Source organism: Nerophis ophidion, linkage group LG19 (genome assembly GCF_033978795.1).
Source record: "Nerophis ophidion isolate RoL-2023_Sa linkage group LG19, RoL_Noph_v1.0, whole genome shotgun sequence".
Taxonomy (NCBI): Eukaryota; Metazoa; Chordata; class Actinopteri; order Syngnathiformes; family Syngnathidae; genus Nerophis; species Nerophis ophidion.
The window spans coordinates 14,561,006-14,585,731 of NC_084629.1; the positions used below are offsets into that span (position 1 = coordinate 14,561,006).

The window sequence follows — 24,726 nt, forward strand, 5'->3', positions numbered from 1 at the left end:
GTATAAACTGATGCTTTTTTTTTTCAAAAACAATTTTATGTTAATATGGCCACTTGAATATAACAATAATATTTTCTGACATCACGATCACCGATGTCGCATTTCAATTTTCTAAAAATCTTTTTTAAAAAATTATCATCTTTTTAATCATAAGATTATATTTTTTCTTATGATATCATTTGTTTCCTCATTTGTGGAAAGACATAACTTCTTTCTAATAACATTGCAACTTAATTTTCAGAAAGTGAAACACTTGGTTTTTTTATGCAAAATGACCAAACTTCTTGCAAAATGAGGCATTTTGTCTGATAAAAAAAAGCAACATGTTTATTAGAAAATGTAATAATTGAATGGAGATGAAGCAAACAAAACAAATTGTCGCCATGGTCACGTGTGGCCATTTGCTCCACGACAGGCGCTTTTCCCCCTCTTTTTTCCCCCTGCATGAAACTCCAATGGGCACACACACACTCCCACTCCCACTCCCACTCAAACACACACACCAGAGAAAGATCTGAAAGCCAAACCACGCGTGTTGGACGAGATGAAGAAGATGTTGTTTCCACTCCTGCCGCCTCTTCTTCTGCTCTGCATGCACTGTAAGTCTTTAAAAGCATTTCAACTTTTATTTGCATTCTTGTTTACGCTCCAAATGAAACCCGAATGCAGCTGAGTTATTCTCCAGCGACCCTGAAAGGGGCAAGCAGTAGAAAATGGATGGATGGATGAAACTTTTATTTGTCAAACTAACAGAAACGTTTAAAATGTGCAACAATGCTCCATCGAGCTATCCTTTCTCATCTTTTTGTACAGTTATAGATTGTTGGCTAATCTCTATAAGTGCAGAATATCAACAAACCATTGAGCAACATTGATATCCATGCATTGATGATGTCATTTGAAGTAACTATCCTTTGAAAAAAAAAAAGAGGCGTGATGCATTCAGGGTCCTGAGATGGTACAGGAAAGCAGGCAAGGAGTGTTTACATGCTGCTTGCTTGTTTACTCTCAAGTTGGCTCGGATGCTGTTTGAAGGCGAGATGTGCTTCCTGATGAGCGGGCAGATACCCCCCCCCACACACACACACACACACTTTTGATGTTGGCCTCTATAGCATGAGTGCCTTCTGCCAAAAATATTATGTGACAGCCAATGCCAGACTTGTACCAAAAAAAGTAACATTTTAAAGAAAGTATATTGTTGCTGTCTGACAAGTTTTAATGTCACCGTTTTTTATTTTATTTTTGATGTTGTCGTCCATACTGTGCGATATCTTTCATATCACGGCCTTCTGCTGTAAATGAATGTGATTACATCTGTATTACAGTGGGGCAAAAAATTATTTAGTCAGCCACCGATTGTGCAAGTTCTCCCACTTAAAATGATGACAGAGGTCTGTCATTTTCATCATAGGTACACTTCCACTGTGAGAGACAGAATGTGAAAAAAAATATACAGGAATTCACATTGTAGGAATTTTAAATAATTTATTTGTAAAAACTGGTGGAAAATAACTATTTGGTCAACCATTCAAAGCTCTCACTGATGGAAGGTTTTGGCTCAAAATCTCACGGTACATGGCCCCATTCATTCTTTCCTTAACACGGATCAATCGTCCTGTCCCCTTAGCAGAAAAACAGCCCCAAAGCATGATGTTTCCACCCCCATGCTTCACAGTAGGTGTGGTGTTCTTGGGATGCAACTCAGTATTCTTCTTCCTCCAAACACGACGAGTTGAGTTTATACCAAAAAGTTATATTTTGGTTTCATCTGACCACATGACATTCTCCCAATCCTCTGCTGTATCATCCATGTATCCATTTTGGTATGAACTCAACTCATCATGCTTTGGGGCTGTTTTTCTGCTAAGGGGACAGGACGATTGATCCGTGTTAAGGAAAGAATGAATGGGGCCATGCATCGTGAGATTTTGAGCCAAAACCTCCTTCCATCAGTGAGAGCTTTGAATGGTTGACCAAATACTTATTTTCCACCATAATTTACAAATAAATTATTAAAAATTCCTACAATGTGAATTCCTGTATTTTTTTTCTTCCACATTCTGTCTCTCACAGTTGAAGTGTACCTATGATGAAAATTACAGACCTCTGTCATCATTTTAAGTGGGAGAACTTGCAAAATCGGTCACTGACTAAACACTTTTTTGCCCCACTGTATATTATTATATTACATGCTGCAATCAAAATAATAACTGGCTGTTAAATCCCTCCTTTTCTGAACCAGGTTTTGTATTGGTTGCCATTATTCATTTTTCTTACATGTTTAAACAATTTCTTTTGACTTGACAAAGGAGGTTATCAATTCAAGATAAAGACCCCCGTCTGAAAGTCATCCATCACTTGCATTCTTTAGCGGCACTGCTCCTGGTACCGCCAGGCTACACACACACACACACACACACACACACGTATTTGCATATTTGAGTTGAACATTTTGTTTGCAACCACAAAGTTATTTTTGTTACACAAGTACAAAATACCCCCAAAACAATTGATGTTTACACCTTTACAATTACCCATACCATAATATTTCATCAAGACGTATTGCTTTTTTTTAAACGTAATTATTTTGCTCCTGCAGGTCCTGACGGCTTGTCAGTGACAGTAAGCTCCAGAAAAGCCAAAGTGGAAATCCACGAGCACACAGGTGAGTTGGCTTTATGACCAAAAAAGTTGCAATTTCACCCGAAAAAGTCATAATTTTTACGACAAACCTGTAATATTACAAGAAAAGTTGTGATTTTACGAGAAAAGTCATCATTTTTAAATAGTCGTCATTTATGACAGATGAGTTATAATATTACAAAAAAGCTAACCCCCACCCCAAAAAGCTATAATTTTAAGGTCAGAATTTCATAACAATACAGCTGTAATTTTTACAGAAAAATGTCAGAATTGTGCAAGAATCAAGTTGAAAAAAATGGGATTTTATGAAGACGACATTTTAAAATGACAAGAAAAAGCTTTTCATTTTTCACCAATTGAATTCATTTTTGGCATTTTTTTTTATAATTTTATAAAAACAGAGTTGTAATTATTACAAGAAATAGGTTGTTGTTTACCAGCAAGTTTTTTGTGTGTTTTTTTTCCCGTTTGTTTTTTTTACATTTTTCTACAAGAATAAAGTCCAATTTTGTGACAAAGATGTATCTTTGTAATAAAAGCCCTAGTTATAGCAGTATAGCTCGGTTGGTAGAGCGGGTGTGCCAGCAACTTGAGGGTTGCAGGTTCGATTCCCGCTTCTGCCATCCTAGTCACTGCCGTTGTGTCCTTGGGCAAGACACTTTACCCACCTGCTCCCAGTGCCAACCACACTGGTTTAAAAATGTAACTTAGATATTGGGTTTCACTATGTAAAGCGCTTTGAGTAGCTTTGAGAAAAGCGCTATATAAATATACTTCACTTTTACAAAACCCCAAACCAGTAAAATTAGCAAGTTGTGTAAATGGTAAATAAAAACAGAATACAATGATTTGCAAATCCTTTTCAACTTATATTCAATTGAATAGACTCCACAGACAAGATACTTAATGTTCGAGCTTAGACAATATACTAAATGTACAAACTGAGAAACTTAATTTTTTAGAATTTAATGGCAGCAACACATTGCAAAAGAGTTTTTACCACATTTTTACCACTGTGTTACATGGCCTTTCCTTTTAACAACACTCAGTAAACGTTTGGAACTGAGGAGACAAATTTTTGAACCTTTTCAAATGTAAATATTTCCCATTCTTGCTTGATGCACAGCTTAAGTTTTTCAACAGTCCGTTGTCGTATTTGATGCTTCATATTGCGCCACACATTTTCAATGGGAGACAGGTTTGGACTACAGGCAGGCCTGTCTACTACCTGCACTCTTTTACTATGAAGCCACGCTGTTGTAACATGTGCCTTTGCATTGTCTTGCTGAAATAAGCAGGGGCGTCCACGATAATGTTGCTTGGAGGGTAACATATGTTACTCTAAAACCTGTATGTACCTTTCAGCATTAATGGTGCCTTCACAGATGTGTAAGTTACCCATGCTTTGGGCACTAATACACCCCCATACCAACACAGATGCTGACTTTTCAACTTTGCGCCTATAACAATCCGGATGGCTCTTTTCCTCTTTGTTCCGGAGGACACGACGTCCACAGTTTTCAAAAACAATTTGAAATGTGGACTCGTCAGACCACAGAACACTTTTTCACTTTGCATCAGTCCATCTTAGATGAGCTCGTGCCCAAAGTGTTGTTGATAAATGGCTTTCGCTTTGTATAGTAGAGTTTTAACTTGCACTTACAGATGTAGTGACAAACTGTAGTTACTGACAGTGGTTTTCTGAAGTGTTCCTGAGCCCATATGGTGATATCCTTTACACACTGTTGTCACTTGTTGATGCAGTACCGCCTGAGGGATCGAAGGGCCATTTTTGCTTACGTGCAGTGATTTCTCCAGATTCTCTGAAACTTTTGAAGTTATTACAGACCGTAGATGGTGAAATCCCTAAATGCCTTGCAGTAGCTCGTTGAGAAATGTTGTTCTTAAACTGTTCGACAATTTGCTCACGCATTTATTTCACATAGTTGTGACCCTCGCCCCGTCCTTGTTTGTGAATGACTGAGCATTTCAAGGAAGCTGCTTTTATACCCAATCATGGCACCCACCTGTTCCCAATTAGCCTGTTCACCTGTGGGATGTTCCAAATAAGTGTTTGATGAGCATTCCTCAACTTTCAAAGTCTTTTTTGCCACTTGTGCCAGCTTTTTCAAAACATGTCGCACGCATCCAACTCCAAATGAGCTAATATTTGCAAAAAATAACAAAGTTCACTAGTTCGAACATTAAATATCTTGTCTTTGCAGTCTATTCAATTGATTATAGGTTGAAAAAGATTTGTAAATCATTGTATTCTGTTTTTTTTTTACAATTTACACAATGTGCCAACTTCACTGGTTTTGCGGTTTTGTATAACAAAGTTGTAATATTGCAATATTTTAGTATTTAGCTGAGAAATAAGTCTTAATTTTCCAACAAAGTTGTATATCGCAATAGTTTTTGTTATTATCTGAGAAAAAAGTCCTAATTTTATGACAAAAAAGTTGTTGTAATGTACGCAAAAGGTATAATTTTACACAAAATGTTGTATTTTTTTGAGAAAGTGTGGTGGATTGGTCCGAAGCTTAAACTGCAAACAAAGTGGTTTTAGTACAAAAGGTGTATTTACCCATATTCAAAAGTACAAGTTGGATTGAATTGCAGACAGCATCCTCCGAAGGATCCAGAATCAAACAAAATCATGCAAATCATATCAAATATTGGTTTCCTGGCTTTTTATATGTTTCCCTCATGTGTCAAGGGCTTGTTGTTTTGCAACTGGTGGCTCCACAACAACTGTGGATCCCTTAGCCATAACAAATAGTCAAAACATTTCTTAGAATGGTCAGAGCGACCACAAACTCAACTTTCCCCTACATGTGCTCAACAGTGGTTAAGAGGCTTTTAGATAGACTTTATTTTTTTGGACTAAAAAAGACACAAAATATGGTATACAGGTCAGAAATTCCACTACAAAAGTCAATGCAGTTGTAAGATTTTTACAAGCTCTACTTTTACACAAAAGAAATCTGTAAATCAATTTCCTATGTGTAAAGTTGTTGAATAATTAATTTAATAACAGCCCTGCGATGAGATAGCGACTTGTCCAGGGTGTAAACCGCCTTCCGCCCGATTGTAGCTGAGATAGGCACCAGCGCCCCCCGCAACCCCAAAGGGAATAAGCGGTAGGAAAATGGATGGATGGATTTAATGACAAAAAAGTTGCAAATTTATGAGAAAATCCATCCATCCATCCATCCATTTTCTACCGCAAATCTGAGAAAAAAAACCCTGGTAATTGAGTATGAAAATATATTTATTGAAATCATGAAGCGAGCAAGCTGACTTCAGGAAAAAAATAGACTAGTTGTCATGAGGTCTGGTCCGAACTGGACTGTAAAGTTCTGGTCCTGTCCTGGCAGACGCTGTCCTGTCCTGCGAGTTCGGCACTGAGAAGGATCCCGACCCTCGCATCGAATGGAAGAAGAAGGGAAACGCTGTCACTTTTGTTTACTTTAATAACAAATTCACTGGTGAGTGACGACATCCTTTGACCTTCCTGGTTTCGCTTCCTCCCAACATTATCCATGCTCATTGTTACCGTGGCAACCAGCGTCCTACGCAGGCCGGGCCAAGATGGAGGGAGCCACACTGACCATCCACTCAGTGAGTCAGAAGGATTCGGGAGAGTATCGCTGTGAGGTCACCGCCAGCCAGGACCACGTCAACTTCGGAGAGGTCACCGTCAACCTTCACGTTCTTGGTACCTTCTTTTTTTATACATTCTAACTCCTAAATTAATGATTGCAAAATAGAGCATAATAACATGTAATATTTATGTCATGTATGTAACAGGTATTGTTAATGCTAAACAAGATATACAAACTATGTACATAGTAAAACAATCCCTTACTGTACAATGTCTGCTCTCAGTGGGATGCCAGCTGATGGGATGTTTGTATCTTTCCGTTTAGATGAAGAATTAATCATAATCATAAGGGTTGAAAAAAAAAAAAAAAAAAAAGGTGCCGCAAACTTTCACCAGCTCAGAGGTGATACAGCAGCTCATTGGCTCTGTATGTCAATACAACAGCATAAGCTCCATGATCAACATGTCGGCGTCAGCGCTTATAACAACGATATCGCTAATACTTGTTTAATAATTTGTAAGTATTTTTGGCGTTTTAAGAGGGTTTTATGGGCGGAATAGTGTCTTCATACTAGCTGCATTGTTAGCCACAAATTAGAATAAAAAAGAAAGAAAACATATGGTCTTGTCCTACAAAAGGATTGTGAATGAAAGGTCAAATTCCAAAAAAAAGTGCAGTTCCCCATTAACAAAACATCCCTGCAGATGACCAAAAAAAGTTTGTACTAGTAAAACTAATGAGTGAAAATGATCATTAAAAAATGCCTCTCAAATGAGAAAAAATTCTATGGATCCTATCCTATGTTTTCATATTGTTTTATTTGAAAAGAAAATGATTTTTTGAAGACATTGGCATTTCAAATAACATAATTTGATGAGAAAGTGACTTCATTTTAGGAAGCAAATGTCATTTATTTAAAAATCTCGCAATTTTTGGCGAAAAAGTTTTATGAAGAAAAATGTGTGAAAAAGTAACAATTGTATGAGAAAAACGTGTTTTTCCAGAAAAAAAATTCATTCTACAAAAAATTCTAGAAAAAAATTGTAATTTTACAAGAAAAAAAAGATTAATTTATGAATTAAAAGTGAAAATGTCTACAAGTCCATTAGTAATTAGGAAAATAATTATTTTAGTAGGAAATTGTAGTTTTACCCACAAAAGTATTTTTTTTAAAAAGTAAAAATTTTGAAAATGTAATTTTAAGAAAAAGAAATTATGTTAATTTTGGGGGTGGGGGGGCGGCGTGGGGTGTAATAACGTTACAAAAAACAAGTCGTAACTTTACAAGAAAAACTTATGAGGAGAATGTATTTTTTTAATAAGTAATAATTTTACAGGAAGATTCTAAAAAACTTGTTAATTTTACAGAAAAAACAAAGTTGTAAGTTTATAAAGAAAATGTGTAGTTTTTACAAACAATGCATCATTTTATAAGGAAAAAGCTCATAAGTTTACGAGAAAAAAGTTGTCATCTTACTTAATTGTAAAGTAAAAGGTTTTGAACATATATATATATATATATATATATATATATATATATACAGTGGGGCAAAAAGTATTTAGTCAGCCACCGATTAAGCAAGTTCTCCCACTTAAAATGATGACAGAGGTCTGTAATTTTCATCATAGGTACAATTCAACTGTGAGAGACAGAATGTGAAAAAAATAATCTAGGAAATCACATTGGAGGAATTTTAAAGAATTTATTTGTAAATTATGGTGGAAAAGAAGTATTTGGTCAACTATTCAAAGCTGTCACTGATGGAAGGAGGTTTTTGGCTCAATATCTCACAATACATGGCCCCATTCATTCTTTCCTTAACACGGATCAATCGTCCTGTCCCCTTAGCAGAAAAACAGCCCCAAAGCATGATGTTTCCACCCCCATGCTTCACAGTAGGTGTGGTGTTCTTGGGATGCAACTCAGTATTCTTCTTCCTCCAAACACGACAAGTTGAGTTTATAACAAAAAGTTCTATTTTGGTTTCATCTGACTACATGACATTCTTCAATCCTCTGCTGTATCATCCATGTATCCATTTTGGTATAAACTCAACTCGTCGTGTTTGAAGGAAGAAGAATACTGAGTTGCATCCCAAGAACACCACACCTACTGTGAAGCATGGGGGTGGAAACATCACGCTTTGGGGCTGTTTTTTTTGCTAAGGGACGATTGATCCATGTTAAGGAAAGAATGAATGGGGCCATGTATCGTGAGATTTTGAGCCAAAACCTCCTTCCATCAGTGAGAGCTTTGAATGGTTGACCAAATACTTCTTTTCCACCATAATTTACAAATAAATTCTTTAAAATTCCTACAATGTAAATTCCTGGATTTTTTTTCACATTCTGTCTCTCACAGTTGAAGTGTACCTATGATGAAAATTACAGACCTCTGTCATCATTTTAAGTGGGAGAACTTGCACAATCGGTGGCTGACTAAATACTTTTTTGCCCCACTGTATATATATATATATATATATATATATATAAATATGTATATGGAGTTTGCATGTCCTCCAAGTGACTGCATGGCTTCCCTCCGGGTACTCTGGCTTCCACTTCCAAAAACATGCACCTGGGGATAGGTTGATTGGCAACACTTAATTGGCCCTAGTGTGTGAATGTGAGTGTGAATGTTGTCTGTCTATCTGTGTTGGCCCTGCGATGAGGTGGCGACTTGTCCAGGGTGTACACCGCCTTCTGCCCGATTATAGCTAAGATAGGCACCAGCTCCCCCCGCAACCCCAAAGGGAATAAGCGGTAGAAAAATGGATGGACACTGTGTGTTCAATACAAACAAAATAGGATTTGCATGGAAGAAGCGGGGACACACTTTGTGTCACTGCTCCTTTTGGCCGTTAGTAAGATCGATGTCCTTCCCGCCAAGCAGTGCCTCCTCACATCCCTTCATGCGAGGTTCCCCAGTCCGTGTTTGTGGGCTCTGACTTGGAGCTTCTGTGCAAAGACCAGCAGAGTGTCCCCCCCGCCAAGTACAGCTGGTACAAAGACAACAAGGTCCTGATGTCCTCCAGCAACATGGCGTACAGCATGGACTCTCACAAAGGAACGCTGGTGAGCGCTAACTAACACGTGCTAACAGATGCCCGCACGTGTGCGCTGCTGTGACCTCACGCAGAAAGCACAAGTGCAGACACAGCTGTTCCTCTTCTTGTGTCCTGGAACAGAAGTTGAAAAGTGTTTCCAAAGTGGACTCGGGGATGTATCGCTGTGAGTCCTCCAACAGTGTGGGGGCGCCCAAGAGCTGCGTGGCACAACAATTAAAAGTTATCGACCGTGAGTTTTTATCCATTCTTAGTATAGTACTACATATTCTCACCTGACTTGAGGACTCTTCTTGTAGATCAAGCAGATGCGGCCGTTTTGATAGCCGGAGGTGCAACGTTTGTGGTTGTCATGCTGCTCTGCTGCATCTGCGTCTGTGTTTGCTACCGTCGAGGATGCTGCAACAGTGAGTATATTATTAGCACACTTACCGTAGTTCTATGGAACATTCACACGTACTACCGTATTTTTCGGATTATAAGTCGCAGTTTTTTTCATAGTTTGGGGATGCAACTTATACTCCGGAGCGACTCATGTGTGAAATTATTAACACAGTACCGTTAAATATCAAATAATATTATTTATCTCATTCACGTAAGAGACTAGACATATACCAATAAAAAATGGGTGGGGGCGGGTCATGGCAGAAGTGCATTGTGAAGAAAAAAAAAGATGCTACCTGCTACTACTTCCGTACCTATGAAAATTGATCAGGAGTGACGGATTGTTGGGTAAACGTTTAGCACGTTCTACAGTGGGGCAAAAAAGTATTTAGTCAGCCACCGATTGTGCAAGTTCTCCCACTTAAAATGATGACCGAGGTCTATAATTTTTATCATCGGTACACTTCAACTGTGAGAGACAGAATGTGAAAAAAAAATCCAGGAATTCACATAGTAGGAATTTTAAAGAATTTATTTGTAAATTATGGTGAAAAATAAGTATTTGGTCAATAACAAAAATTCAACTCAAAACTTTGTTATATAACCTGTGTTGGCAATAACAGAGGTCAAACGATAACTATAGGTCTTTACCAGGTTTGCACACACAGTATTTTGGCCCATTCCTGTGATGTTTGGGGCTGTCGCCGATCAACACGGACTTTCAACTCCCTCCACAGATTTTCTATGGGTTTGAGGTCTGGAGACTGGCTAGGCCACTCCAGGACTTTCAAATGCTTCTTACGGAGCCACTCCTTTGTTGCCTGGGCGGTGTGTTTAGGATCATTGTCATGCTGGAAGACCCAGCAACGTTTCATCTTCAAAGCTCTCACTGATGGAAGGAGGTTTTGGCTCAAAATCTCACGATACATGGCCCCATTCATTCTTTCCTTAACACGGATCAGTCGTCCTGTCCCCTTAGCAGAAAAACAGCCCTAAAGCATGATGTTTCCACCCCCATGCTTCACAGTAGGTATGGTGTTCTTGGGATGCAACTCAGTATTCTTCTTCCTCCAAACACGATGAGTTGAGTTTATACCAAAAAGTTCTATTGTGGTTTCATCTGACCACATGACATTCTCCTAACCATCTGCTGTATCATCCATGTGCTCTCTGGCAAACTTCAGACGGGCCTGGACATGTACTGGCTTAAGCAAGGGGACACGTCTACCACTGCAGGATTTGAATCCCTGTCAGCGTAGTGTGTTACTGATGGCAACCTTTGTTACTTTGGTCCCAGCTCTCTGCAGGTCATTCACCAGGTCCCCTCATGTGGTTAAGGGATTTTTGCTCACCGTTCTTATGATCATTTTGACTCCACGGGATGAGATCTTGCGTGGAGCCCCAGATCGAGGGAGATTATTTGTGGTCTTGTATGTCTCCCGTTTTCTGATAATTGCTCCCACAGTTGATTTTTTCGCACCAAGCTGCTTGCCTATTGTAGATTCACTCTTCCCAGTCTGGTGCAGGTCTACAATTATTTTCCTGGTGTCCTTCGACAGCTTTTTGTTTGGAGTCTGACTGTTTGAGGCTGTTGACAGGTGTCTTTTATACAGATAACGAGTTCAAACAAGTGCTATTAATACAGGTAACGAGTGGAGGACAGAAGAGCTTCTGAAATAAGAAGTTACAGGTCTGTGAGAGCCAGAGATCTTCCTGTTTGAAGTGACCAAATACTTATTTTCCACCATAATTTACAAATAAATTATTTAAAATTCCTACAATGTGAATTCCTGGATTTTTTTTTCACATTTAAGTGTACCTATGATGAAAATTACAGACCTCTGTCATCATTTTAAGTGGGAGAACTTGCACAATCGGTGGCGGACTAAATACCTTTTTTGCCCCACTGTACCTGCTGGGTACTGAGGACTACAGGATGTGGCCCATACTGAAAAACAGGTAGTGCTTAAAGAACTTGGGAACATCCTACACCTAATAGCGGGAAAGTGTAACCTAGGATGGTCTGTACTGCCTAACCGATCTCCCGTGTTTCCTTCTCCAAGCAGAAGAGAAGAAGGCCAAAAGGTGAGTGTTCCTTCAGTGACATCACTTCCTGTTAGAAGACTTTGAACCAAAGATGTCCACTTTGTCTCCCAGCAGCAAGTCCTACAGCCCTCCTCCTCCGCCTCCTCCTCCCATCCACAACGTGAGTGTTTGGCGCGATAACTCGGGCTAATTGAACGTGTTTGTTTACACGTCTCTATCTCTTTGCCTGCAGCTCATGAACTACAAACAAACTCAGTCTTTCATGATCTGACCGATGTCCCAACATCCAAAATCCCAACGTGTCTCACAGCTGGAATGTTGTTGCCCTCGCTGGTATTTTCTTCAAAGACCAAAACTCAGCCGATTCTCGTCAAACCCTCGCTGGTTGCCGTACAGACTTTGGGCATTACAGATGCTTCGACAAATCGAATGGAGCTCGAAAAGAACCTGCGTCCTCTGGAGTGGACGTTTGATTTATTTTGTCCTTTTTACACATTTTTGAAGAAGATAAAAAAAAAATTCCACTGCAGAGGACACTGGTTCTCAGGATGATATAAGCTAAGCCAGTGGTTCTCAAAATTTTTTGACCTCAGAAAACTCTTGGCTCTCCAAGTACCGCCATAATGACCAACATTAAAACACAGTAGCGTAGTGGGCCCAAGTATGCATTAAAAACCAGGCAGATGTCTATTTCATATTTTTGGCCACTGTAACATTACACACAGTTCGAACAGTAACACTGTGTTTGAAAATAGGAAAATAAAACACTGTACTTTAATAATTAATCAAATCAAATAATTATTAATTATGTCATTCTTTGGCGCACCACTAGATGGAGCTCGTGCCACAGTTCGAGCTAAGCTATTCAAAAAAAAAAAAAAAAATATCTAGCAAATGAGTGTACTATTTAATAATACATCACATTAACAATGAATTACTTGAATCTTCATAATAAAATGCAGAGGGCCAAAAAAAAAAAAAAAAGACTGCTCTGCAGGCTGAAAATAGCCCTGGGCATTGCCAGACAAGATAACTTAAAAAAAAAAAGAAGGGCTTTTTCTGTCTTTTAATTTTGTGCCTGCTAAGGAATAATTTTTATTATTATTATTACTACCGTAATTCTTTGAATTTCCGCAGGGCATATAGTATGCGCCTGCCTTGAATTAATCAAACTCGCTTCCCAAAATAATTAGCGCGTGCTTAGTATTACCGCCTGGTCAAACTCGTGAAGACACAAGTGACACTTCCCCTGTCATCATTTTCAAAATGGAGGAGGCTGATTTCAATACCGGTCATTTGAAGTCGCATAAAGGGAAGAAGATTAAGAGCTATTCAGTAGGATTTAAGGTCCAAGCTTACATCACACTCAAATTTTTACCTTTGGTAAGTGCCGGAGTGAGAAGAGGTTTTAAAATAATAATCGCATGCTTACTTTTACCGCATGCCTTTGGTAAACGCAAGAGTGAGAAGAGGTTTTAAATTAATTAGCGCCCCGGCGGCAATTCAAGGAAATACGGTATTATTGTTCACCACCATGTTCAGTCTATGTTTCGATACACAGAAGCTTTATTTTTCTCTTTACCGTGTTCAAATACTCTATTTTATCAGCGTGTGCAAATGAGACTATGAGTGCTGCACTTACTCTCTTTGAGCTTTGTGTGTGTTTGTATTTTAAAAAGCGTGAAGAAATGAACGGGTGTCTGCCAACACTGAATGAAAACAAATGAAATACTTCCATTTAACCTGACATCATTTTTTTTATTATTATTTTATTCCTTTACGCAAAACCTAAAATGATAAAGCTACACAAAAAGCGACACATTTGTTACTCACGACCAAGTTTTTTTTGCAATTCAATTATTTTTCATTTCATTCTGGACTTCTGGTTTTGTCCACAAAGATGATTTTTCCCCCCCCCTTTTAAAGCACACAGTAACATTTTTTGTTTCAATTTTACTGCAAGGGTGCCTTACTCGTCAAATAAATGTGAGTTTTTATAGCAGATTGTAAGTAAAAAACAAACAACTAACTTAACAGTGGATTTATGTAAATAAAATAAAAAAATATCCTTCATACAATACTTTATATTTCAAGCAGTAACTCAAAGTGTAAAAAATATGAGGGTCATATTTTTACAGCATGTTTTGACAATTAGACATTTTCTGGCTCAGGGGCCCCAAGTAAGTGTGAGATTTTGTTTTAAATAAACACTGTTGGAAAATTTGGTAGAAATAAAATGCATGAACATTGCCGATAATTGACCCATTACAGGGCCTCATAATAATAATAATAATACTAATAGTCACATACTACTAATAATGCATATAGTGCACATTTTTTTCCTCCAATTGAATAAGGGTAGTTATACTGTCCCTAAAAGAGTTCAAGTCCCCCAAATATAAATAATACTTTATGTATATTTACGGCTGAATTGTAGTTTTGATAGATTAACTCAATCAAAATTTAAGAAATATTAAAATGTACTATTTTTACAGCAATACATGTATTTGTCCTTTGGACCTTGAGTGTTCCTTTTTTTCTTTTTTTAAATCGGGCATCGTAAAAAAATAAATAGAAATGCATGACAATAAATGTTACTGCTAATCATTCACCCATCTCAAGACCTAATATTAATAAACATAATATTAGTATAACAAGCCCATAATAACCTATATGATAGAAATTAATTTTTTTTCAATTGTACTCGAGTTGAAAGAGCAAAACCAAAGCATGACTTGTAAATGTCACGCTGCATTATGAAATGAGCATGCTTCCACGCCTAGCTAGTAAGACTTACATATGTACATATTATATTGCATGTTGAAATGAGTATTTTTATATTTTAATGCAACAAACGAGCAGACCACCGAGATGAGTGCTGTAATACTTGGCATGGCCACTAGAGGGAGGCATTGCACTGTAAACAGCAGAAGGCCTTCGTGGTCTCATTTGAATGATTTTGCGTGGATGAACATCAGTTTTGGTTTTGTTTGGCTTCGTGATTTTATGTTGCTGTCCACATAAAGGTTTTGAAATGCATTTATGTCTTGTAATATTGATTCTTTTTTTTCTTTTTTTTTTTACACATGCAACAAATCATTAGACGGGACTACTTCCTGTTACATTAAACCAGTCTTGAACTCTCTTTAAGGAGCTTCCATCCATCCCATCCATTTTCTACCGCTTATTCCCTTTAGCGTCGCGGGGAGCGCTGGTGCTTATCTCAGCTACAATCGGGCGGAAGGCCAGGGTACACCCTGGATAAGTCGCCACCTCATCGCAGGGCTCTTTAGGAGCTTTTTACATTCTATTTTAGTCTGTGTGTGTGTGTGAGACTATCTGCCGACAAAGGGGTTTGGCCATGTGAAAATAAAAGTGATTTAACGACAGAGAGAGACTGAGTGGGTGCTGGCTGTCAAGTGAAATCTATTTTATTAAGACACTACTAGATGGTAGATTAGGCCTCAAAAGTCGCCTCCATCTTTGCCACCCGGTAGAAGCCCTGTCAGTCACAGCACCTTCAGGGAGTTGGACGCCCTCGTAAACTTGGATGCGCGTGTTGGGAGTCAAAGAGGAATTGCTAATACGATATTCGATAGTGTCACGACGCCGCAAACTGGCCGACAACTTTGGACTGATTTAAGTTTTTTAGCTAACATTCATACTTGTCTTACAAGTGTAAAAAGAAGTCAACTGCTGCACACAAATGCACCAGCTGTGCAACCAAAAATAATCACGTAAATGATAAAAGTGTGGAAAAATATTCACAAAATGCCAAAATACCAAAACCGAGAAAAGTCAAGTGATAGTTTTCAATGTTTAGGTGCAATATTACATCCATCCATCCATTTTCTACCGCTTGTTCCCTTTTGGGGTCGCTGGCGCCTATCTCAGCTACAATCGGGCGGAAGGCGGGGTACACCCTGGACAAGTCGCCACCTCATCGCAGGGCCAACACAGATAGACAGACAACATTCACACTCACATTCACACACTAGGGCCAATTTAGTGTTGCCAATCAACCTATCCCCAGGTGCATGTCTTTGGAAGTGGGAGGAAGCCGGAGCACCCGGAGGGAACCCACGTATTCACGGGGAGAACATGCAAACTCCACACAGAAAGATCCCGAGCCTGGATTTGAACCCAGGACTGCAGGACCTTCGTATTGTGAGGCAGACGCACTAACCCCTCTGCCACCGTGAAGCCCGCAATATCCCATTATTTATTATATTGTTTTTTTCCTCCCTTCAAAACAGTGAAACACATGTGGATGGAAGCATGATCGCATCTAAGAGCGCATGAAAAGTAAACAAACGCACCCAAGACGATGATTTGAAACGACAAACGTTTATTTTTCTGCCTCTCAGGCACTTCATTAGAGATATATGCCCTACGTCTTCCTTTTGTACTTTCTCATGCACCCCAGACCCTTACTCAAGTCAAAAACGTCAACATCCAATCCCGAAAACCAGTGGATGTTTCCCTTTTGCAACATCAAAGTGTGTAACTCTCACCAAAGAAATAGACCAGGATAGAAATAGACCACTGAAGTGGACGTTTGAGTTTCGCACGATGCGGGCTAAGAAATAAATAAATAAATACCCCACCCCATAAAAAGTAACGTGTAAATGACAGAAATAGATCAGACATTTCGCTCTCCAAAATGTGTAACTCTTAACGAAATAAATAAACCAGAAATAAACGACCACTGCAGTGGACGTTTGTCTTTTGATAAGTTAAAGTACCAATGATTGTCACACATACATTAGGTGTGGTGAAAATTTTCCTCTGCATTTGACGCATCCCCTTGTTCACCCCCTGGGAAGTGAGGGGAGCAGTGGGCAGCAGCGGTGAGGCGTCCGGGAATCATTTCTGGTGATTTAACCCCCAATTCCAACCCTTGATGCTGAGTGCCAAGCGGGGAGGCAATGGGTCCCATTTTGTTATAGTCTTTGGTATGACTCGGCCAGGGTTTGAACTCCCAACCTACCGATCTCAGGGTGGACCACTAGGCCACTGAGTAGTTCTTTTTTGCTTAGTGGGGCTAAAAAATTCACCCCCACCCCCAAGATGTGTAACTGACAAAATAAATAGAATAGAAACATTGCAGTGGACATTTGTCTTTTGCATAATGGCGCAAAATTCACCCCACCCAAAATAAAAACAAATAAACAAACAAACAAAAAAAGATTGTAACCGACAAAAGAAATAGAAAAGAGTAAATGTCCACTACAGAGGACTCTGGTTGTCAGGCGGTGATTGCAGGTGTGAATATGTGGAAAAAAAGTCATCTGATTTTTAATCTTTAATAAATGTGCACATGTATTTTTTAAAAATCTTTTCACATCGTCATAATTTAGTATTGTCTGTAGAATTTTGAGGACTACAAATAATTTATTCCATTTTGGACTAAGGCTGCATCATAACACAATGTGGACAAAGTTATGTAACCACTCCTGAGAACCATGCAGTGGACATTTGTCCTTTGCATAATAGGGCAAAATCTTTACTACACCCTCCCCCCCCAAAAAATAAATAAATAAATAAAACCCAAATGTAACTGACAAACGAAATCGACCAGAAACAAATGTCCACTACACAGGACGTTGGTTTTCAGATGGCTATTATTGCAGGTGTGAAATAAACAGTTGCACCTTTTTTTTTTAATAACCTTTTCATATTGTCATGAAGTATTGTCTGTAGAATTTTGGGGACAAAAACTAATGTTTTCCATTATGGACTAAAACTGTAACATAACACGATGTGGGGGGAAAGTGAGGCAGCCTCCATTCCTGAGAAGCAGTGGACATTAGTCTTTAGCTTCACGAGGCTAGTTTTCGAACATAAAATGTGTAACTGATAAGTGAAGTGAATTATATTTATATAGCGCTTTTCTCCGGCTTCCTCCCACTTCCAAAGACATGCACCTGGGCATAGGTTGATTGACAACACTAAATTGGCCCCAGTGTGTGAATGTGAGTGTGAATGTTGTCTGTCTATCTATGTTGGCCCTGCAATGAGGTGGCGACTTGTCCAGGGTGTACCCCGCCTGCCGCCCGATTGTAGCTGAGATAGGCGCCAGCGCCCCCCGCGACCCCGAAAGGGAATAAGCGGTAGAAAATGGATGGATGGATAGCGCTTTTCTCTAGTGACTCAAAGCGCTTTGACATAGTGAAACCCAATATCTATGTTACATTTAAACCAGTGTGGGTGGCAATGGGAGCAGGTGGGTAAAGTGTCTTGCCCAAGGACACAACGGCAGTGACTAGGATGGCGGAAGCAGGGATCGAACCTGGAACCCTCAAGTTGCTGGCACGGCCACTCCACCAACCGAGCTATACCACACCAAAAACCTAGGGTTGTACGGTATACCGGTATTAGTGTAATACCGCGATTTTAGTGAATCATATTCGGTACTATACTGCCTCTGAAAATTACCAGTCCCCCACACCCCCGCGCATCTGTCCTCGTCACGTCGTGTCATTGCTGGTTTACGAGCAGATGAGCATGTTCGGCAGCGCACAATCACAGAGTACTTAGAAGCAGAAACAGTGTGTAGACAGAAAAGGGGGAACGGACGCATTTTGGCTTAAAAAGTAACGATAAAGGTGAAGTTAAAAGACTGAAACGCCCTCAGGAAGAGGTGCTTCAAGACATGGCTAAAGAGCAGCCAGCAGTGTTTTAGCTATTTCTAAATCACTCATCTAAAAATAAAGTAAGTTTCTCACAAGTATTTTCTCTGCAGGATGAGGAATAGCTAAACATGTTTCACTACACACCGTAGCTCACCAGCGTCAAAATGTAAACAAACTCCATTGGTGGATCTACACCTGACATCCACTGTAATGATAGCAAGTACAGGAGCGTCTCTAGTTGATACTACTATGATTACGTCAATATTTTTGGGCATCACAACATATTCTTTTATTTATTTTTTTATTTATATTATGTTTATAAACTCAGGAAATATGTCCCTGGACACCTGAGGACTTTGAATATGACCAATGTATGATCCTGTAACAACTTGTTATCAGATTGATACCCAAATTATTGGTATCATCCAAAACTAATGTAAAGTATCAAACAACAGAAGAATAAGTGATTATTACATTTTAACAGAAGTGTAGATAGAACATGTTCAAAGAGAAAGTAAGCAGATATTAACAGTAAATGAACAAGTAGATTAATAATTCATTTTCTACCACTTGTCCTTGATAATGTTGACAAAATAATATAATGGAAAATGACATAATATGTTACTGCATACGTCAGCAGCTTAATTAGGAGCCTTTGTGTGCTTACTTACTACTAAAAGACAAGTTGTCTTGTATATTTTTTCAAGGACAAACTTGCAATAAAAAACATTTATTTAGAAAAATACCAAAAAGTATCAAAATAATTTTGGTTCTGGTACCAAAATATCGGTATCGGGACAACACTACCAGAAACAAACGTCCACTGCAGTGGATATTTGTCTTTTGCTTCAGGAGGCTAGTTTTCCCTTAACCAGTCTAAAGGCTTAGTGGCCACATGCGTGGACAGCACCTTTTTGCTCTTATTTCCAAAATTGTGTACAATACTGAATTGGGGTCTTATGCCGCTTATGTGGACACTTGTACTGCTACTTGCTGGTGTCAGAAGAGTATAACATAGAATGGAATTTTGAAAAAATATGTGTAAAAATAAACATTTGCATGTCAATACACATGAAGTACATGTATGTGTACTTATGGACTAAGTGTATCATATTAAGAGATGATTTTTAGTTTTTATTTTAATTAGGGTACAATAAGCCCAAATAGCAAAGATAAATAAAAAAAAGCATGTAAACAAACAGCTTGGACCTTAAGAGTGTGACGTTTTGCTGGCATTGTGGTGATGCGGGTGGGTTCTCTCGTTGAAGCAGTCGGATAAGAACACAGCGTGAAGGTAAGGAATGATGATTTATGTAACGCTACAAAAACAGACTATGAACAGAAAACACTTGCACTAGGCACTAAAGACAAAACAAACAGAACTAGCATGGGAGCTAGAAAGAACTGAAAGCGCTAGCATGTGAGCTATGTAAACAAACAGAGGAATAGTGTGGAAGCTAACAAATACAAAAAGTTCTTTACCACAATCGGGGATTGGTTGATTGATTGATTGATTGATACTTTTATTAGTAGATTGCACAGTTCAGTACATATTCCGTACAATTGACAACTAAATGGTAACACCCAAATAAGTTTTACAACTTGTTTAAGTTGGGGTCCACGTTAATCAATTCATGGATAGCGACGTCATCTGTTGCATCGGACAGCAAACTAGACTGCGAGACTGAGTAACGTAAAAGGCAGGCTTATATAAGGACAGTAATTAGGAGGCAGGTGCGCGTCAAAAACAAAAGGCAGGTGACACAAATACGTAACTATGACAACATAACAAAACAGGGAGTGCCACCAGGAACTAAGGAAGACAAAATACTAACAAGATACGATAGAGAAACAGAACCAAACCACAACATGACATGATCCAAGTAGCGGATCATGACAAAGAGGGTAAAATGTGTAACCGAAAATAATAATAATAATAATAATTGACAAGAAACAAACGTCCACTGCAGTCGACGCGGGTTCTCGGGAGGATATAAGGACATTTTGACATAATATTAACAAAAATATGCCTGCAACAAACATCCGTTATGCGCCTGCTCACATGTTTCACTTTCAGCGTCACAGAAGTGTGATTTTAGGGCAATTTTTGATGTTAGCCAGTGAATTGATTAACGTGGACCCCGACTTACTGTAATGAGATGGCGACTTGTCCAGGGTGTACACCGCCTTCCGCCCGATTGTAGCTGAGATAGGCACCAGCGACCCCAGAGGGAATAAGCGGTAGAAAATGGATGGATGGATGGACCCCGACTGCGATGAGCTGGCGACTTGTCCAGGGTGTACCCCGCCTTCCGCCCGATTGTAGCTGAGATAGGCGCCAGCGCCCCCCGCGACCCCAAAAGGGAATAAGCGGTAGAAAATGGATGGATGGATGGATCCCGACTTAAACAAGTTGAAAAACGTATTCAGGTGTTACCGTTTAGCGATCAATTTTACGGAATATGTACTGAACTGTGGAATCTACTAATAAAAGTTTCAATTAAAAAAAACAAAAAACAGCAGCTAGTGCTGGCAACAAGTTCATTGTTTGCTTCAGTTTGTGGCTCCTAAAGGTCAGACCGCAGTTTGAGCCCGTGTGGTGTTATACTTACATCACACTGACATCGACGTCGTCCATGCCTGGGGGAGAGAACCGCGGTCGGGGGCCAACAGGAAGTAGGCCAGCGACACGGCGGGGATCGCCACGGGAAACGTCGGCTTCCTGCCCTTATGGTAAGAAATAGCAACATTTAAAGATTTAAGAGCTGGCAGACGGCGTCCCCTCCGGTTTGATGAAATGTTTATGCGGAGGTTCTGTCACTGTGCCAACAGGCCGCAAAGTGTGACTGCGTTCTGCTGACTCGTCTGTTTTTGTGCAATCCAACCACAACTTTGTAGCAATTGACTGGAAGCGCTCAGAAAATGGTGCGTTTGAGTGTCAGCGAAAGCTGGGATTTTGGAAAAGGCCCGAGTCATGGCAGCCAAGCAGGTTTGTCACACTTTGTAAACCCCAGAGGAGTGTTCACATTTGGCTCACGTTTAAACAGCCAAGGCTTCTAAAAGTGCCCGTGAATCAAATGAGTATTATTAGCGTGTATTAAATACAGCTGTTGCATAACAACAACATGATAATCCTCTCTTAATTTGTCCTTTCAGGGCCCCTGATTATGCAAAAGTGACTTTTTAAGGATGTTTCAACAAAAATATGCATCTCTTTAAGAACCATCCATCCACTTCCTACCGCTTGTCCCTTTTTGGGGTCGTGGGGGGTGCTGGAGCCTATCTCAGCTGCATTCAGGCGGAAGGCGGGCTACACCCTGGACAAGTCGCCACCTCATCGCAGGGCCAACACAGATAGACAACATTCACACTCACATTCACACACTAGGGCCAATTTAGTGTTGCCAATCAACCTATCCCCAGGTGCATGTCTTTGGAGGTGGGAGTTGTGACTTAAAAAAAAAACTTTATTAATACTCCATCCATCCATTTTCTTTCGCTTATCCAAGGTCGGGTCGCGGGGGCAGCAGCCTAAGCAGGGATCCCCAGACTTTCCCCTCCCCACCCACTTCGTCCAGCTCTTCCTAGGGGATCCCAAGGCTTTCCTAGGACAGCCAGGCGACATAGTCTTCCCAACATGTCCTGGGTCTTACCTGTGGCCTCCTACCGGTTAGACGTTTCCTAAACACCTCCATAGGGATGCGTTCGGGTGGCGTTCTGGCCAGATGCCCGAACCACCTCATCTGGCTCCTCTCGATTTAATAATACAACCACTTGTATTTAAGTTCTTAGGGCAGAGGTGGACAACCCAAAATGTCGAAAGAGCCATATTGGACCAAAAATACAAAAAAACAAATCAGTTTGGAGCCGCAAAGAATTAAAAGCCGTATATAAGTCTTATCATGAAGACAACACATGACGTAGGTGTCTATATTAGTTATAATAGCCTACTATCAAAATGACTATGTGCCGCAGGCTGAAGCAAATCTTCATTGACAGACTTGTTGAAATTTGATATTTATTCTACACATTTTTACAACATTAGAAACTATTAGTAAATCATAAGCTACTCAAAAGGTGAAATAACTCCTGGAAATCACAGGCTTTTAATGGCCAAAGGTATAGATGTTTGTGTCCAAGTCAAAGGAAAGGCAGGCTGTCTTCTTTTAATAGATTTATTACACTCTTTGGCAAGCTGGGTAACGTTTGCTGTGGTCTGGAACAACATGGCACACAAACAACTATCAGAAATACAGCCAATATTACATACAGATAATGTGTCATGAGTGAAGTGAAGTGAATTATATTTATATGGCGCTTTTTCTCTAGTGACTCAAAGCGCTTTACATAGTGAAAACCAATATCTAATTTTTACATTCAAACCAGTGTGGTTGGCACTGGGAGCAGGTGGGTAAAAGATCTTGCCCAAGAACACAAAAGCACTGACTAGGATGGCGGAAGCGGGGTTCGAACCTGCATCTCTCAAGTTGCTGGCACGGCCGCTCTACCAACCAAGCTATACTGCTCCAATGAGACATGCACAACTAAATTGTATACAAAGAGGGATTAAAGTGAAGGATATTAGATAAGCGCAAATATACTTGTTGCCAAAAGTATTTGGCCACCCATCTAAATGATGAGAATCAGCTGTCCTAATCACAGGTGTATAAAATCAAGCACTTAGGCATGAAGACTGTTTCTACAAACATTTGTGGAAGAATGGGCCGCTCTCAGTGATTTCCAGCGTGGAGCTGTCATCATAGGATGCCACCTGTGCAAAAAATCAAGTCGTGAAATTTCCTCGCTCCTAAATATTCCAAAGTCAACTTTACTATAAGAGAAGTGAAGAATTTGGGAACAACAGCAAGTCAGCCACCAAGTGGTAGGCCATGTAAACTGACAGAGAGGGGTCAGCAGATGCTGAAGCGCATAGTGCAAAGACTTTCTGCGCAGTCAGTTGCTACAGAGCTCTAAACTTCATGTGACCTTCCAATTAGCCCACATTAAGTACGCAGAGAGCTTCATGGAATGGGTTTCCATGGCCGGACAGCTGCATCTAAGTCATACATTACTAAGTCCAATGCAAACCATGGGTTGCAGTGATGTAAAGCACGTCGCCACTGGACTCTAGAGCAGTGGAGACGCCTTCTCTAGAGTGATGAATCACGCTTTTACATCTGGCAATCTGATGGACGAGTCTGGGTTTTGAGGTTGCATGGAGAACGGTACATTTGGGACTGCATCGTGCCGAGTGTGAAATTTGGTGGAGGAGGAATTATGGTGTGGGGTTGTTTTTCAGATGTTGGGCTTGTCCCCTCAGTTCCTGTGAAAGGAACTTTGAATGCTCCAGGATACCAAAACATTTTGGACAATTCCATGGGATGGCACTTCAAGTTCATATGTGAGTAAAGGCAGGTGGCCATATACTGTTGGCAAAATAGTGGATCTACAAATGAGGCATAATGATGCAATATATACATACAGCTAGCCTAAATAGCATATTAGCATTGATTAGCTAGCAGTCATGCACTAACCAAATATGGCTAATTCGCACCCCAACAAGTCAATAACATCAACAAAGTGCACCAATTTGCCTTTACGCACAGCATAAAACTTTTGGTGGACAAAACAAGGAGTGGACCCCGACTTAAGAAAGTTGAAAAACTAATTCGGGTGTTAACATTTAGCGGTCAATTGTACGGAATATGTACTGTACTGTGCAATCTACTAATAAAAGTTTCAATCAATCAATCAATGGAAGATTTTACATGTAAACAAACTGTTGTGTCACAGTCCACACTATGATGAGTTCAAGAACCGCCAAAAATTAGTAGGACAAAACGATGTTCCACAAATACTCCAATCAGCGAAGCATAAACACAAACATATGAAACAGTGGGCGTTCTAACAATTGGGAAGGTTTGTGTCATGTTTGTCTTTAAAATAAAAAGCATACTAAAACAAAAGAATATTTTTCTCCTATCTTTTTCCATTTTCAATCCTTTTTTTTGGAATAAAAATGCGCCTGGGAGCCACTGGGGTATGAGACTCAAGAGCTACAGGTTGCTGACCCCGTCCTAGGCTCATAAAACAACATGCAGTACAATGCATCGGCCACCACCAGGGGGCGGCAAATTGGCCGAGGAAAGGTTTTTTTTCCCCTTGTGAGAGCAACTTTTACAGCATTGAAATGGCTGAAGCTACTTATTTTGGTAACATTTATTTTCACATTTACAACATATTGAACTCCTCCAAATGTGAACTGATCCATCTCAGGCAACGTTGTGTTTGTACAACCTTTTAAAGTGAATAGGAGCCTGAGTAACAGGACTGAAAGTGACA

General features: G+C 39.7%; 1 protein-coding gene and 2 long non-coding RNA genes across 6 annotated transcripts; 2 read left to right on the forward strand and 1 right to left on the reverse strand.

The window, feature by feature from the left end:
- The first annotated feature begins 443 nt into the window (after positions 1-443).
- On the forward strand, positions 444-14,788 carry LOC133538028 (junctional adhesion molecule 2A-like). 4 transcript variants are annotated; one of them, XM_061879271.1, is made up of 10 exons: positions 444-599; positions 2,603-2,668; positions 6,027-6,137; positions 6,218-6,367; positions 9,148-9,329; positions 9,443-9,551; positions 9,619-9,726; positions 11,767-11,788; positions 11,861-11,909; positions 11,982-14,788. In XM_061879271.1, the coding sequence occupies exons 1-10, from the start codon at positions 545-547 to the stop codon at positions 12,018-12,020; spliced, it is 891 nt and encodes a 296-aa protein (XP_061735255.1). In that variant the 5' UTR covers positions 444-544; the 3' UTR covers positions 12,021-14,788. The 4 variants fall into 4 exon arrangements, with proteins under 4 accessions (XP_061735255.1, XP_061735257.1, XP_061735256.1 ...); XM_061879273.1 differs by having other exon boundaries at positions 11,864-11,909; XM_061879272.1 differs by having other exon boundaries at positions 11,770-11,788.
- LOC133538031 (uncharacterized) lies at positions 8,723-21,267 on the reverse strand. Its single transcript, XR_009802919.1, has 3 exons — positions 20,997-21,267; positions 9,595-9,718; positions 8,723-9,519 (listed from the first exon to the last, which is right to left on the reverse strand). It is a non-coding gene; the product is annotated as an uncharacterized LOC133538031 (long non-coding RNA).
- LOC133538030 (uncharacterized) lies at positions 21,011-24,520 on the forward strand. Its single transcript, XR_009802918.1, has 3 exons — positions 21,011-21,117; positions 21,217-21,373; positions 21,541-24,520. It is a non-coding gene; the product is annotated as an uncharacterized LOC133538030 (long non-coding RNA).
- Positions 24,521-24,726: the final 206 nt, after the last annotated feature.

Coding starts and splice junctions, on each gene's coding strand:
- LOC133538028 (XM_061879271.1), top strand. CDS start 545: ATGAAGAAGATGTTGTTTCCACTCCTGCCGCCTCTTCTTCTGCTCTGC. Junction 2,669..6,026: donor GGAAATCCACGAGCACACAG/GTGAGTTGGCTT, acceptor CTGTCCTGGCAG/ACGCTGTCCTGTCCTGCGAG. Junction 6,138..6,217: donor CTTTAATAACAAATTCACTG/GTGAGTGACGAC, acceptor CGTGGCAACCAG/CGTCCTACGCAGGCCGGGCC.